The sequence below is a fragment of the Mesoplodon densirostris genome, chromosome 11 (genome assembly GCF_025265405.1).
Source record: "Mesoplodon densirostris isolate mMesDen1 chromosome 11, mMesDen1 primary haplotype, whole genome shotgun sequence".
Taxonomy (NCBI): domain Eukaryota; kingdom Metazoa; phylum Chordata; class Mammalia; order Artiodactyla; family Ziphiidae; genus Mesoplodon; species Mesoplodon densirostris.
Window position 1 is genome coordinate 17,000,424 of NC_082671.1, and position 13,677 is coordinate 17,014,100.

At 35.0% G+C, this 13,677-nt stretch overlaps 1 protein-coding gene across 5 annotated transcripts in view; it reads left to right on the plus strand.

The window, feature by feature from the left end:
* PLEKHA5 (pleckstrin homology domain containing A5) overlaps nt 1–13,677 on the plus strand; it is a 237,922-nt gene that overhangs the window by 136,109 nt on the left and 88,136 nt on the right. For all 5 annotated transcript variants that reach the window (XM_060111854.1, XM_060111846.1, XM_060111847.1 and 2 more), the window contains exons 4-6: nt 8,385–8,468; nt 9,612–9,732; nt 11,792–11,896. In XM_060111854.1, the coding sequence (XP_059967837.1) occupies nt 8,385–8,468; nt 9,612–9,732; nt 11,792–11,896 (310 nt within the window). The remainder of the gene's footprint in view (nt 1–8,384; nt 8,469–9,611; nt 9,733–11,791; nt 11,897–13,677) is intronic.

Consider the following 13,677-nt stretch of genomic DNA (forward strand, 5'->3'; position numbering starts at 1 on the left):
TGCACTGCCCCCCAACTCCCACATTCACTGCAGCATTATTTACAATAGCCAAGATATGGAAACAACCTAAGTGTCCATCAGTGGATGAATGGATAAAGAAGATGTAGTGTGTATGTGTGTGTGTACATACACATACATGTACATACGCACACGATGGAATATTATTCAGCCATTAAAAAGGAAGGCAGTCTTTCCATTTGCAACAACAGGGATGGACCTTGAGGGCATGATGCTAAGTGAAACAAGTCAGACAGAGAAAGACAAATACTATATGATCTTACTTATATGTAGAATCTTTAAAAAGGGAGAGAGAGCTTATAGATAACAGAAAACAGATGAATGGTTACCAGAGGCAGGGGAAAGGGTAGGGAGGGTGAAATGGGTGAAGGAGGTCAAAAGGTACAAACTTCCAGTGTTAAAATAAACAAGTCATGGGGGTATAATGTACAGCATAGTGACTATAGTTAATAATACTATTTTGCATATTTGAAAGTTGCTAAGATCTTAAAAGTTATTATCACAGGAAAAAAAATTTCTGTAACTGTATGGTGACTGATGTTAACTATTAACGAGACTTACTGTGATCATTTCACAATATATTCAAATACTGACTCATTATCTTCTATACCTGAGACTAATATAATGTTATATGTCAATTAATTTCAAGTTTGAAATTAATTAATTAAAACAATGCAAAGGAAAAAACTTTTTTTCTGAGGGTGTAAATAAAACCTCTAGAGTTTCTAAAGTTCAGCTTAAATCACCCACTTTACCTTCCCAGAGCTTCCCAAAAGAATAACCCGGTAAAGCATTTTCCTCTTTTATCAGATAGAACAGGAAAATCTAGTTTTGAATATGCTAGTACCAGTATTTTCTTTGAAAACCTATTTGAGTTGCTTTCTCTAAGAAAAATGAAATGTTTCCTTAGCTAATAACCTTTCCCTTCTCTTTCTTCCTTGCTATTATAATATAACCTCATTTTATTCACTTTCCTCTCTGTGAGCCACAGACAAAATTGTGAATCTTGAATGGTGTGAGTTCACTTACCGTTGATTGAATTAGACATAGACGCATATGTCTGGCTAATGAGAGCCTGGACAAGGATGGCCGGGGAGCTCTTGGGAAATTTCTTGGAAAGGAATATGTAAGCAGAGACTTTACTTTCACCTCTGGACTCTATGGTCTGCATGTGATGTTTGGGACCACAGCAGCCAGTTTGGGACTATGCAGATGCTAACTAAACAGGACAAGCCAATCAGTGTTGCCATATTATGCAGTCATGAATAATATCTCCTTGAAATCTCAAGTGTTCTTATTTTTAAATCAGGAATAGCACCTTTCCATGCTTGGTTCAAAGAATATAATACCATGTGCTGTATTGATTCATTATATGCCGCATTGCTCTAATTTTTCATTTTAATTTTTCAATCTAGTACTCTCAGTACTATATTCATTTTTGAAAAAATCAGACAAATCCTGATGTTTTAAAGAACTTCTTGTGAGGGTATTTTACCTATTTATAAATATCTGATATAAAATTTACATTTACGCTCAACAAAAGTTGCAAAGTTTTGGCCTTACTGTTGGATGACAGGAGTTTTATAACCAGATTTCATTTGTCCGTTCATAGTCAGTTGTGTTAAATACTTCATCTTGGGCTTCCCTGGTGGCGCAGTGGTTGAGAGTCCGCCTGCCAATGCAGGGGACACAGGTTCGTGCCCCGGTCTGGGAAGATCCCACATGCCGCAGAGCGGCTGGGCCCGTGAGCCATGGCCGCTGAGCCTGCGCGTCCGGAGCCTGTGCTCCTCAACGGGGAGAGGCCACAACAGTGAGAGGCCCGCGTACTGCAAAAAATAAATAAATAAATAAATAAATACTTCATCTTTTACCTTGTGTAGTTTGAAATAACACTCCGTTAAGAATGAAACAGTTCCTTCAGTGTTACTGAAGTCAGTGTTCCTGACTTTTATCATTATACTAAAAAATGTAAACACCATATTAGCAGACATCTTTTTTCCTCTCTTTCTAAACCTGTAATTTTATTGGGGTTTATATTTGAAATGTGCATTTTATGCATCTTTTTAGTGTATGGGGGTTGTTTCCTTAGGGATGTGGTTGGTTGGAATCCTCCCTCTGCTCTCCTGCTGAGAGCAGACTAGCAACGTGGACTGAACCAAACAATGTCTTCCTTCGGCAAGCCTGGAAATGGACACCCATCATCCCTGGTCTTCAGAGCGCTGCCCCACAGTCTCAGTTACTCTTCACATAACAGAACCTGCCGCTTAGAGTTGACTCTTAACCCACTAAATTTTGTTTCCATAAATAGGTTATAGGAGCCATGTAGTTTATCAGCTTATTCCCATTTGATGTAGAGCTCAGAACTGCTAAAACAGCACACCTTTGCCCAGGTTTTCTTGTACAGTTATTTCCATGCTGCATTGTTCACTTCACAGATAAGATCTGAAAAAGAATAAGGGAGTAATGAATTTCTGTTTCATCTCCAGTAGATATGTCATTTTTAATTTGTTTTTTATATAATTTGGTGGAAATACACCATTTTATTCACACACTGATTTATTCATCTTAATATCTTTTAAAACCAAATTATTATTGAATGGAATAGTTCCATAAAGGCTGGAATTAAGCAGGTCTTTCATTTGATTTTCTAGTTTTAGTAAATGATTAAATGTCTAGTAATAAATAGTGAAGAGGGCATAGTGCCAAAGAACGAGCAATTTGTGTTGCAACTTGTCAATTTCTTGATAACCTTTTCTAAAAATGGCATTGATTCAATCCTTTATCTGGGCCTTTGATAGAGCATGATCCTCAGATTCAGCTATTGAATATGACCAATTTTCTTCAGTCCTGAACTCTCTGGAATAGCAGAAGCCTTTTTTTTTTTTTTTTTAAGTGTTGTCTGTCACTATTTAAAAACCTTCTCGAATACTGTGTTAAAAACATAGCTACTCTTGCTCTGGAGCTTTTATATTAGAATGACTTTTCTCCTCTATTTTTTGTTTTTGGACATATTAGGGGTATCTTGACCAGAAGCATGAAAGCCAAGAGCAATCACAACTTTATTCCTTTACAATAAATACTGAGTAGTGGGATAACATGAGTTTTTAAACAGTTTGGGGGGTACATGTTAATATGAACTGTTACAGTTTAAACAGGTGACTGAACAGTAGTCTGATGACAAGAACATATGCTCAAAGTCCTGTAGTTCATAACAAAAATAAATAACAGTTATCGAGGGCTTGTCTGTTCCAGGCCATGTTTATACTCTTTACTCTTAACATCTCCACTAGACAGTAAGTTCCATGAGGGCAGTGATTTTTTACGTTTTATTCAGTGCCATCCCCAGGTGCCCAGAACAGTTCTGAACAAATAAAGTAACAACCTGTGACATAGCTACTGTTACCTAATTAAGGCAGTTGGGGCGTGGACAGGCCCAGTAACTTGCCTAAGGTCACCTAGCTAGTGAGAGGAAGAGCTGGGATTCACACCTAAGTAGTCTGCTTCATGGACCAGTGGTCTCAATGGCTGCTTCTGTTGTCTCTAGAGAAGAACAGGAACACAAATAATAAATGTGGCTTATTTGGTAGAGTTCATTGTTAGAGGGCTCTGATTGTCTAATGCAGGGCTTATCAACCTCAGCACTGTTGATATTAGGGGCTGGATACTTCTTTCATGTGGAAAACTTTCCTGCACATTGCAGGATGTTGAGCAGCATCCTGGCCTCTACCCACTACATACCAGCCCCAGTTGTAACATTCAAAAATATTACCAGACAATGAATGGACAACAAGGTCCTACTGTATAGCACAGGGAACTACATTCAATGTCCTGGGATAAACCATAATGGAAAAGAATATAAAAAAGAATGTATATATGCATAAATAAGTCAATTTGCTGTATAGCAGAAATTAACACAACGTTGTAAATCAACTGTACTTCAATAATGTATATATTACCAGACATTTCCAAATGTCCCATGGGAGATAAAAATCATTCCCAGTTGAAAACCACTGGTCTAAACCTACACATTAAACCATCACAGACAGAAGTCTGGAAGTAAGAGTTAGGTGGAGGCGAATGCTTGATCTCATATTTAGAAAAGTTTGGACCTCCTCCTATGCCACAATGAGTCAGAAAGAAGGGAATTAGTTTGTTCTGTGACCATAAGTGTATTTTATATCAAGACCTGAATTTTATCCCTTCTTTATAAGGATTCCTCCAGAAGCACAAATTTATATAAAACCATATCTTTTCAATTTTTCCCTTTCGGTCATGAAGAGCATAAAATCTCTGGCAAGGATTTTTAAAATAGCACCTTGTCTAGTAAAGCTTCAAATGCATTTTTAGTAGCACAGAGGTATGTTAGTTCATAATTTAGTAGTACAGTCACTTTTGCTGTAACACGGCATGTGTCTTCCTAAAAATTGCCTCTCTGTGCAAAATTGGACAATGAAAGCACGGGGCTTTTGTGGAAAATGGGTTTAGGGGCACAGCACTAAAAAACCTCATTAGTAACACATAAAAATAAAGATAGGAACCTAATGAAAGTGGTAGCACAGTTTCATATGTATTAAATGGTTAGAAAATACAAAAATACTACATACACTCTCAGCGTTGAGAAAGCCCTGCAGTTTGCTTGTGGAAATGGAATTGGAAGGGTTTCAGCTTGTGAATTATTGGGAACTGTTGGAAGTAGGAAGTTGTGAAACTAGAAAAAGTTGTATCACTGCATGTGGATGGGTGTGTTTCATAAAGCAGGCAATGAACTGAAGTAGCTGGTGGACATTGGAGGGTGTGCAGGTGTGTGATTTGTGTGTTCCTAGGGGCTGCATCATCAAGGTGCCGTTTCTGCACTCACCTAGACTTTCTCATGGACGGGATCATGCATAAACAAATGCAGGATTTATGTGACACTCAAATGGTTCCTTCATATATGAATTGAATTGGAATACACTTCTCCATGAATGTTATAGGAAAACTGATGGTACTCTTGATCTGAATTTTGAGGCCCTTCAAAGGAGGAGGAAAAAAAAAACAACCTTTGGACTACAAAAAGGCTGAGCGTAGGATGAAAAGATACACTTTGTAAATAATGCTGGGGACAAACTGGTAGAATTGAAGGCTGGAATCTTGTCTTCCCTGCCCCCTCGTGGCCCTAAGCAGTCACTCTTCTTTTGCACCAAGGAAGGTGGTCCTGACATGATACCTCGGCCAGCCACCTCCCGCAGTGCCCAGTTGCTGTGTGTATTAAAGAACTCATGTATTATGCACTAAAAGAATTCTGTGCATTAACAGAGATAGCTTTTTCCTTATGTTTTCAAAGGTTCATTTGGATTTCATTTACATTGCTGTCATTTATTGGCACTCAGTATGCTTTTAACTCATATTTTTAGTTTCTGTGAGTAATTTAGAAACTATGTTTATCCTTTACCATTACAGTACTTAAAAATGCAACATTAGTATAAAAATGAAGTGTAAATGCCAACATAATAAGAAGGAATGGTTTTGAAATTTTAAAATGTGTATAAAAATAGATTTGCACAAGAGCAGTGAGAATTGACAGTCCTTTCAGGTAGTGGAAAATTACGACGTTTAAACAGTGAAGACTGGAATTTGGTTTGGCTGATATTTTGGTTTGTCATACTCTTAATTTATTTTAATTCATTTTTAACAAAATGATTAGAAAACATTACTCTCATTTTTTATTTGCTAAGTATGTTGTTTTATGGGAGATGACAATTTTGTAACTAAACTAATTGCCTATAAAATCTCAATCTTCTGAATTTGGATTTTATAGAAACCTAGTAATCTCGAATGACTATAATTTAAAATATAAGTCAGAACAAATGAATAAACATTTCAGAGGACTTCTGTGTTTACTTTATGTTAAAAAAAAGTACTTGTACAATAAAAATGTCAATTTCATTGAAATAGCATCCATTTTCGGGGAAAAGAATGTTTGTGCTCCTTTTTTTTTTTTTTTTTTTTTTTTTTTTGCGGTACGCGGGCCTCTCACTGCTGTGGCCTCTCCCGTTGCGGAGCACAGGCCCCGGACGCGCAGGCTCAGCGGCCATGGCTCACGGGCCCAGCCGCTCCGCGGCATGTGGGATCCTCCCAGATCGGGGCAGGAACCCGCGTCCCCTGCATCGGCGGACCCGCAACCACTGCGCCACCAGGGAAGCCCTGTGCTCCTTTTTGACTGTTCTTTATTTTAATATTTCCATTGCCCTGTTTCCTTGTCTAATGGGTACTCAAGTCTACTGTTCCAGAGGTCAGAGGAATCTCTTATCCCAGTAACCGTTGCAGGGCCGTGTTGTTATAATTCACAGCTTCTAAAATATTAGGATTAGAGTCTGCTATATTCCTTCTAGACAAGATGACATATCATAGGAAAATAATACAATAGGGGGTTATTTGTTTTATTTTTTCAATATTGGTTTTTATAAAAAGAATTTTTATATTTCTGTTTTATCTTCCACTCAACCAACTCCAGCTTTTTAATGATCCTCCCCAAGAAGACACTTTAAGGAAAAAAGATGCTATCCTCCAGTTTTCATTATTAAGGTGTCTAATCTCTATCACAAATTTACTCCCCTTCTCCCCCACAGTGTTTTATTCTGTTAAAACATGAGAATTCACATACCTTGACACATTCGTGGTATTCATCACATTTGGGTACTTCATCGTTCTCCACTTATCTCCAGAGGCTGTACTTTCTTAGTTATTCTGTTATCAATTTATTGCTTATTACATAAACTGATATCCCATTATGAGACTTCAGGTTTCCACTATTGTACTTTTTTTTAATTTGAATTTTATTTTATTTATTACTGTTGTACTTTTTAAAAATCAACAGTTAAAATAAAGTCACTTGCATACTTTCTATGTAGTGAAAATATCACCACAAATAAATATCTAAATCCACCACCTTTTAACACCTTTGGGCTTTAAAGGTGTTGTTGAATGTGTTTTGTAAAAGAAAAAAACACCGCAAAAGGCTGATAATTTAGTAGTCTTGTAAACACCAGTTGGTGTAATAAGCACCAATTAACTAAAGGATTAACAGAAACACATTATATTCCACCAATCATTCCGTTGTCACAATAGTCATATAATTTTTTTAACTGTATACCTTTTCTTTTATACGGTTTTAGTTTTATTTAATAAAGTTTCTAGTACTTGAGTAAACAATAAAAATAATATTAGTGAAAGTTCAGATTTGGAAAAGGAACTTAAGTATCTGAAGTTTGTCAGAAAGTTTGTGACCTGTGGTTATAAATGTCCTACAATACAGATCACATGTAATAATCTTTTAAGATTAACAAAGCAGTATTCAGTACAACATCTTGACAATTTTCTCCATAATGAAAGTAAGTTTTCTAAGATCTAGCACACCAATAATTGATCTTCCTTACAGGTCGCTTTGTGTTATGTTACTAAATGGGAAAAAAATATTTGTTTACAAATGATGTATATTTTTTTAGTATATCAATGTATATTGCATATTATTTTGGGCATCTGTTATTTTTGGCTTAGATAAATAGTTTGGGATTTTTCTCCTCTCATTTCTAGAAAACAATAGAAGCCTAATTCTATCATTTGACCTAGAAAGAATAGTATTTCTTAGGCAAAGGTCTTATTCTCCAAAAAATAGTCACTCTTTAATCAAACCAGATTTTTTTTCAGCAAACATAATAAGTAGATTTTTCTTTGTCTGTGTTGTTGCTTGTGCATTTCATTTAAGATTTTTGTTTTCTCCTTCAGATTCCATTTTTCTATAGCATACTTCAGGTATCATAAAAATCAATCCCATTACATTATTTATGTAAAGATTCCTTTGTGAAACCAAAACGCCATAAATTATTGCTCTTTCAGTGGTACTATGTTTTAATGTGCCAGTGCCCATCTGGTAGTACTGTTAGATTTATTCTTCCATACATGAATTTGGCATTAGGTTTCTGTAACGTACCTAGATTGGGATACCAAATAATGAAGGTAGGTGGATACTCATACTTTTTTGTGGCCCACCTGTCACGTAAGATACAATGATTGTGGAGTCAGATCAACTTACTTTTGTTTATACAATAGAAGAACAAATTGAGGTCATACTGGGGGTGAGCATGGGGTTGGGAGTGGTGAGTCTAGCTGTACTGTAAAACTGTAAGTAACGTTTACACAAATGTGTACACATGGTAGATAGTAGAAAAGGTTATGTAGGAGTGTCAACACCTGGGGGTTTGAATTGCATCTCCTTTATTCACTAACTTTAATGTTGCTATAAAGAAATGGCTATTTTGCTACCAGGATATTTTTTTAAAGTTTGTGGTAATAGCACGTACATTTTCTCTTATTCTGTTTTCTTCCAGCCATAATGAAAGGAAAGTGACCTGTAAACATCCAGTCACAGGACAGCCATCACAGGACAACTGTATTTTTGTAGTGAATGAACAGTAAGTAAAGCGTTTCATGGAATGCCTCTGTTCAAAATGGGGTTAGTCTAAGTGTCCATCGACAGATGAATGGATAAAGAAGATGTGGCACGTATATACAATGGAATATTACTCAGCCATAAAAAGAAACGAAATTGAGTTATTTGTAGTGAGTGGATGGACCTAGAGTCTGTCATACAGAGATATGGGAATATACGTATGTGTAGAGCTGATTCACTTTGTTGTACAGCAGAAACTAACACACCATTATAAAGCAATTATACTCCTATAAAGATGTTAAAAAAATGGGGTTAGCATTGAAATTGCTGTTATCCATACTAAATACAGTACGATTTAACAGTTTTCTTATCTGGACATTTGCAGTCAAGTATAATAACAGAATGTTGTCTGTTTACTATGTATGGTATAGAAACATGACTTAAAATTTTTTTCATGAGTAATGTAATTCCAGAAGCTGTTTTTACAATAGCTCAGACACAGATAGTAAACTCAAGAGCGCAGGATGCAAGGTCAGGGAAACTGTAAACTTGGTAAAATTATTAAACTAATTTGAGCTTAGTTTTCTCATCCTTAAATCAGAGGCAGTGGCAATTACCATTTCTAAGGACTTTTATAAGCATCAAATGAAATATGTGTGAAAATAGTTTATATACTATAAATTTGTTCACAAAAATTAGTTATTGGTATCATTGTTGTTATTTTCTTTTCTTTTTTTTTTTTTTTCTGGCCTCGCCTCGCGGCTGGCGGGATCTCAGTTCCCCAACCAGGGATCGAACCCGCGCCCTCAGCAGTGAAAGCACAGAGTCCTAACTACTGGACTGCCACGGAATTCCCTATCATTGTTACTGTTTTCAATATTAGAATCGCTAATCTTGTAATTAAATTTTTAATGTTCCAGTTAGATGACCAAGTAGCATATCTGTATTAAGGCTTATTAAAATAAACATGATATTAAGTTGTGCTTAATTATTTTTAAAGTAGTTATAAATATTAAGCTCCAACTCTAGAGCTTATTAAGCTCCAACTAGTACCCAGCTGTTTTGAAAAAATCAGACACCAGCATTGTTAACTCTAGGGAAATGTTATTGTACAGTAGTTTACATAAACAGCAAGTTCTAGCGTTCTAGCATATTATATTTTCAGGACCGTTGCAACCATGACATCTGACGAAAAGAAGGAACGACCTATAAGTATGATAAATGAAGCTTCTAACTATAACATGACTTCAGACTATGGAGTGCATCCAGTGAGCCCTGTAGGCAGAGTAAGTTATTTTGCTTACTGTTAATTATTGATAACTGGTATAATTGGTAATATCTATTACTGTTACTCTTAATGGACTTAGAATTTTAGAATAATCATTTCGTTTTTATTATTTCGTGAACCTAATTACATTCGAGGTAATTGACATAAGAAGCAGTGGCTTAGAATATAAAGTAGTAAGCTTATATTTTAATAATTTAATGATTTTTTAAATATTGTAGAGTTCAGATTTGGAATTTTACAAATGTAATGGATGTTTGTGTGAGAAAATGGCAGTTTAGTGAATCAACTTAAGTTTTAATGGTGAAGATAAATATAATGGCCTAGAACTCCCATTTTCTGACTGTTAAGTATGCCTAGAATGATATATATTCTATCATATTATACTTTTTTTTTAAAATGTAAAATCTTTTACTGCTAAAGGAAAACCCATCAAGCCACTGTGTTATTGCAATAGTAAATTATGGTTATTGTAAAGAAATGGGTAATAGACAATTATCTATTTTAAATGCCTGGTAAGGTTTTTTAAATGAAATATTGTAGAATATTACAAGTAAATATAAATTTTCAAATAATGTAAATTATTTCTAATTCTTGTATAACATAAAACACTAGCAGGATAACTCAGCATTATAATGCTTGTAAATTTATACTAATTAAAATCTAGAAAAATGACTTACCAGTTGAGGGCCAGTAAGTCATTGTCTGGAAAGAAGGTTGGAGCCATGCCTCACACTTTACACCCAAAATTTTCCAGATGGATCAGGTGTCAAAGCGGTAAAAACAAAACTCTAAAAGCAGTACAGAAAATAATGGAGGTTTTTTAAAAATAAACTCAGAATGCAGATGGGCTGTCTAAAATATGACATAAATCCCAGAAGTCAAAATAGAAAATGAGAAATCCAACCACAGAAATGCATGCATAATATCTGTAATTTATATGATAATTAGAGAAGTATACTGAAGAGTAGGTATTATGTATGCAGTTATTTGAGGGGAAAAAAAGATATTCCATAACTATGAAAAGTTATTCAGATGGATAGACACATATATACACAGTGGTATCAGTTGCCTCACAGGGTTGTGTTGGGGTTGTTTGGGTGCTGGGGTCCAGAGGTGAGAAGTAGACTGGTCCTTTTGTATCTTTTTGTAACATTTGAGATTTATACTGTGTTTAAGCATTATCTGTTCAAAAGTAAATTAAAATGTATCCCCCAAAAATGGTTGATATTGGGCCTTAAAATTCTATTATGTACTGATAACAAGCCTCATAAAAGGAGATTCTAATGTAATGTACTAGATTTCCAAAGATTCTAGATAAGTTGAAAAATAAGAGATAAATTGATATTACTTACCTTCATAGAGAAATTCAAATTCAGCTTCTTTGTCTTTATGTTTGTTGGTTACTGCTATCATTCGCACCAAGATAAAATGTTCGCAATAAACACAGCAGTATTTTAAAAGATTATGTGTACTTTTAAGAATATGGTAAACACCATCTGTCTGGTATTATCCACGCTCAGAGTTTGTCCGTAAAGAAGAAAACACTACATGAAGTTAAGCAGATCCTTCCAGTCTTGTTTTGACTTGATGTGATATGTTTGTTTCTATTTTATCTGTTAGATTTGCTCTTGTGACATGGCACTGTTAACTTGCTTTAATTGGAGCAACACGATTAAATGCAGATATAAATCAAAAAGTACTGTCATTTGGTTTATTCTTTAAAATGTGTTAATATTATTTTTACTCAAGGTTCCTTCTGTTTAGCAGGTAGTGCCACACACTGTGCCTTTTTAAAAATTGTACACGCAGATTTTAAAGGAGAGAGATTTGTGATCCTTCTGTAATCTCCTAGAGGAGGAAAAGTCTTTGTGCAGAATTCTTACATTTGAAACAACTAAGACCTAAAAGTGGAATTGCAATAATTCACCTGAAAAGATTAAATCCTGGAAGTTTCAGAGAAATCTGAAAAGAGATTAAAATTATGAAGATGAAAAATAAACTCAGTATCTAGGCATTAATACCACATTTTCTGTTGGGCTTTTTTTTTTTTTTCTTAGACTTCACGGTCTTCAAAAAAAGTTCATAATTTTGGAAAGAGATCAAATTCAATTAAAAGGAATCCTAATGCACCTGTGGTCAGACGAGGTTGGCTTTATAAACAGGTATCTTTTTTTTTTTCCTATTTGATGTGAAAAAAGGACAGAATCAAAAGGGACCTTTTCTGCCGAAGGCACCTAAGACAATTGTATAGAGTGGAGAAAGAGCTGTAGTGGGCATCCAGATTCTGCACTTCTTATTACCACGGAGAGAGTTAGGGGGACAACGGAGAAAGAAAAAGTAATGGATGTTACTTAGAGATATTGTGGGCGGGGGTGGGCAGGTAGTTCTAAATTTGAAATTAAATATATGCTGCCTGAAAATGTTAAGAACAGCATGCTAAAATTATCTAGGCAGAAATATTTTTTAAATGGAAAAAAAAAGAGGTATTGTACATTTTTCTATCCTATAAAAATCATTCAAGAAATGTAGAATTATGTACTTCTCTGCTTTAATTTATAGAGAAATCTGATCATAAGTTGAGATTTTTCTGATTTTTTCAGATTTTTGCTTCTGTGCTCTCAAGACCGCTCTCTTAAGTGTCTGTACTGTTTTTTCTTTGTTTGATCAAGCATGGGTCACTCAGATACCCTGATAAGTTGGGGTTTGTGTAGTTCTGTTATCTGGGAAACCTGATAACTAAGCTTTTTTGGAACATTGTTGTACGTTTTGGAATTAGTAGGGATGCATGTACGTTGGACTTGGTGACATCTATTTGGATTGCTCAGAGGCTTTTGTTTTCTTTTTCACCTTCTGGTTTGCAGCTGGGTTTCAGTTAAATGAACTCCAGATAACTGAGATAACTCGGCATTCAAGACCTTTATCTTTCTTTGTCTTGTCTCTCTGATTCTACATTTATGATGCAGAGCAAGTTAAATATTACTTCATTGATAGTGCTAATTGATTCTGTCAAATATTGCTAATTGCTTTCAGATGGCCTAATAATTATATTCATTAAAATTCATAATGACTTTGTTACGAAACATTCATTAGACCTTGTTCTGTCTGTTGGGTGGCAACTAAACTACTGTATTGGCAGAAGACCCACTTAAAATCCAGAGAGTTCCCATTCAGATTAGTTTCGCCAATTTCTTACTGAGTTGATTGGGTGTGTAACTTGGATACCAGCTTTTCATTTTTACTTAAAGATCATTTACTATATTTTAACCATCTGACATTTAAACTTATCCAAGCTAAAAGGTTTTTTTAACTAGACTTTCTAATGAGTCCAAATTCTATTGAAATAGCTCTGTGTGATATTGAGCTTTATAGAGGATATAGGATCCTTATTTTAAATGATTGCTGTTCTTATTTCTTGGTCCCTTGGTTAATTTAGTATTGCCAAAGCGTTACCAACCAGTTTCTCTACCATGAGTGTTTATTTTATAAGGTTTGTGACTTACAGAGAATATTTGTTTGTAGAGCCACTTAAAGATCTAAACTTTTTAATTATCTGTACTAAAGAGATAATTAATTAGTAGATTGAAAATACCATGTAATTTGGGAGGGCGGGGGAGAGCTTTCCTTAGTGTAGCTGTCAATTTTAAGGACAGATCCCTTACTTCAGGAGATTTTTACCCATATAATTTCTTCAGTTCTAAAGACATTTTTAGATGATAGTCACAACTAGAAAGTAAATTAAGAAATATAAATCAATGCACATACAAACTGACCTCTTTTTTGCCTTTGTGTGTGTTGTGTGTGTGTCTCTCAGTCTGGGTCTGGGTCTGTGTTTCGTTTTCTCTTGTGGTTTTGCTCTAGTGCATGTGGGAAGGTAATTTTCATTGAAATTGTGATTTTTTTTGAACTTGGCATTTTTATTACCTAAATAACTTAGAAAAAGCTG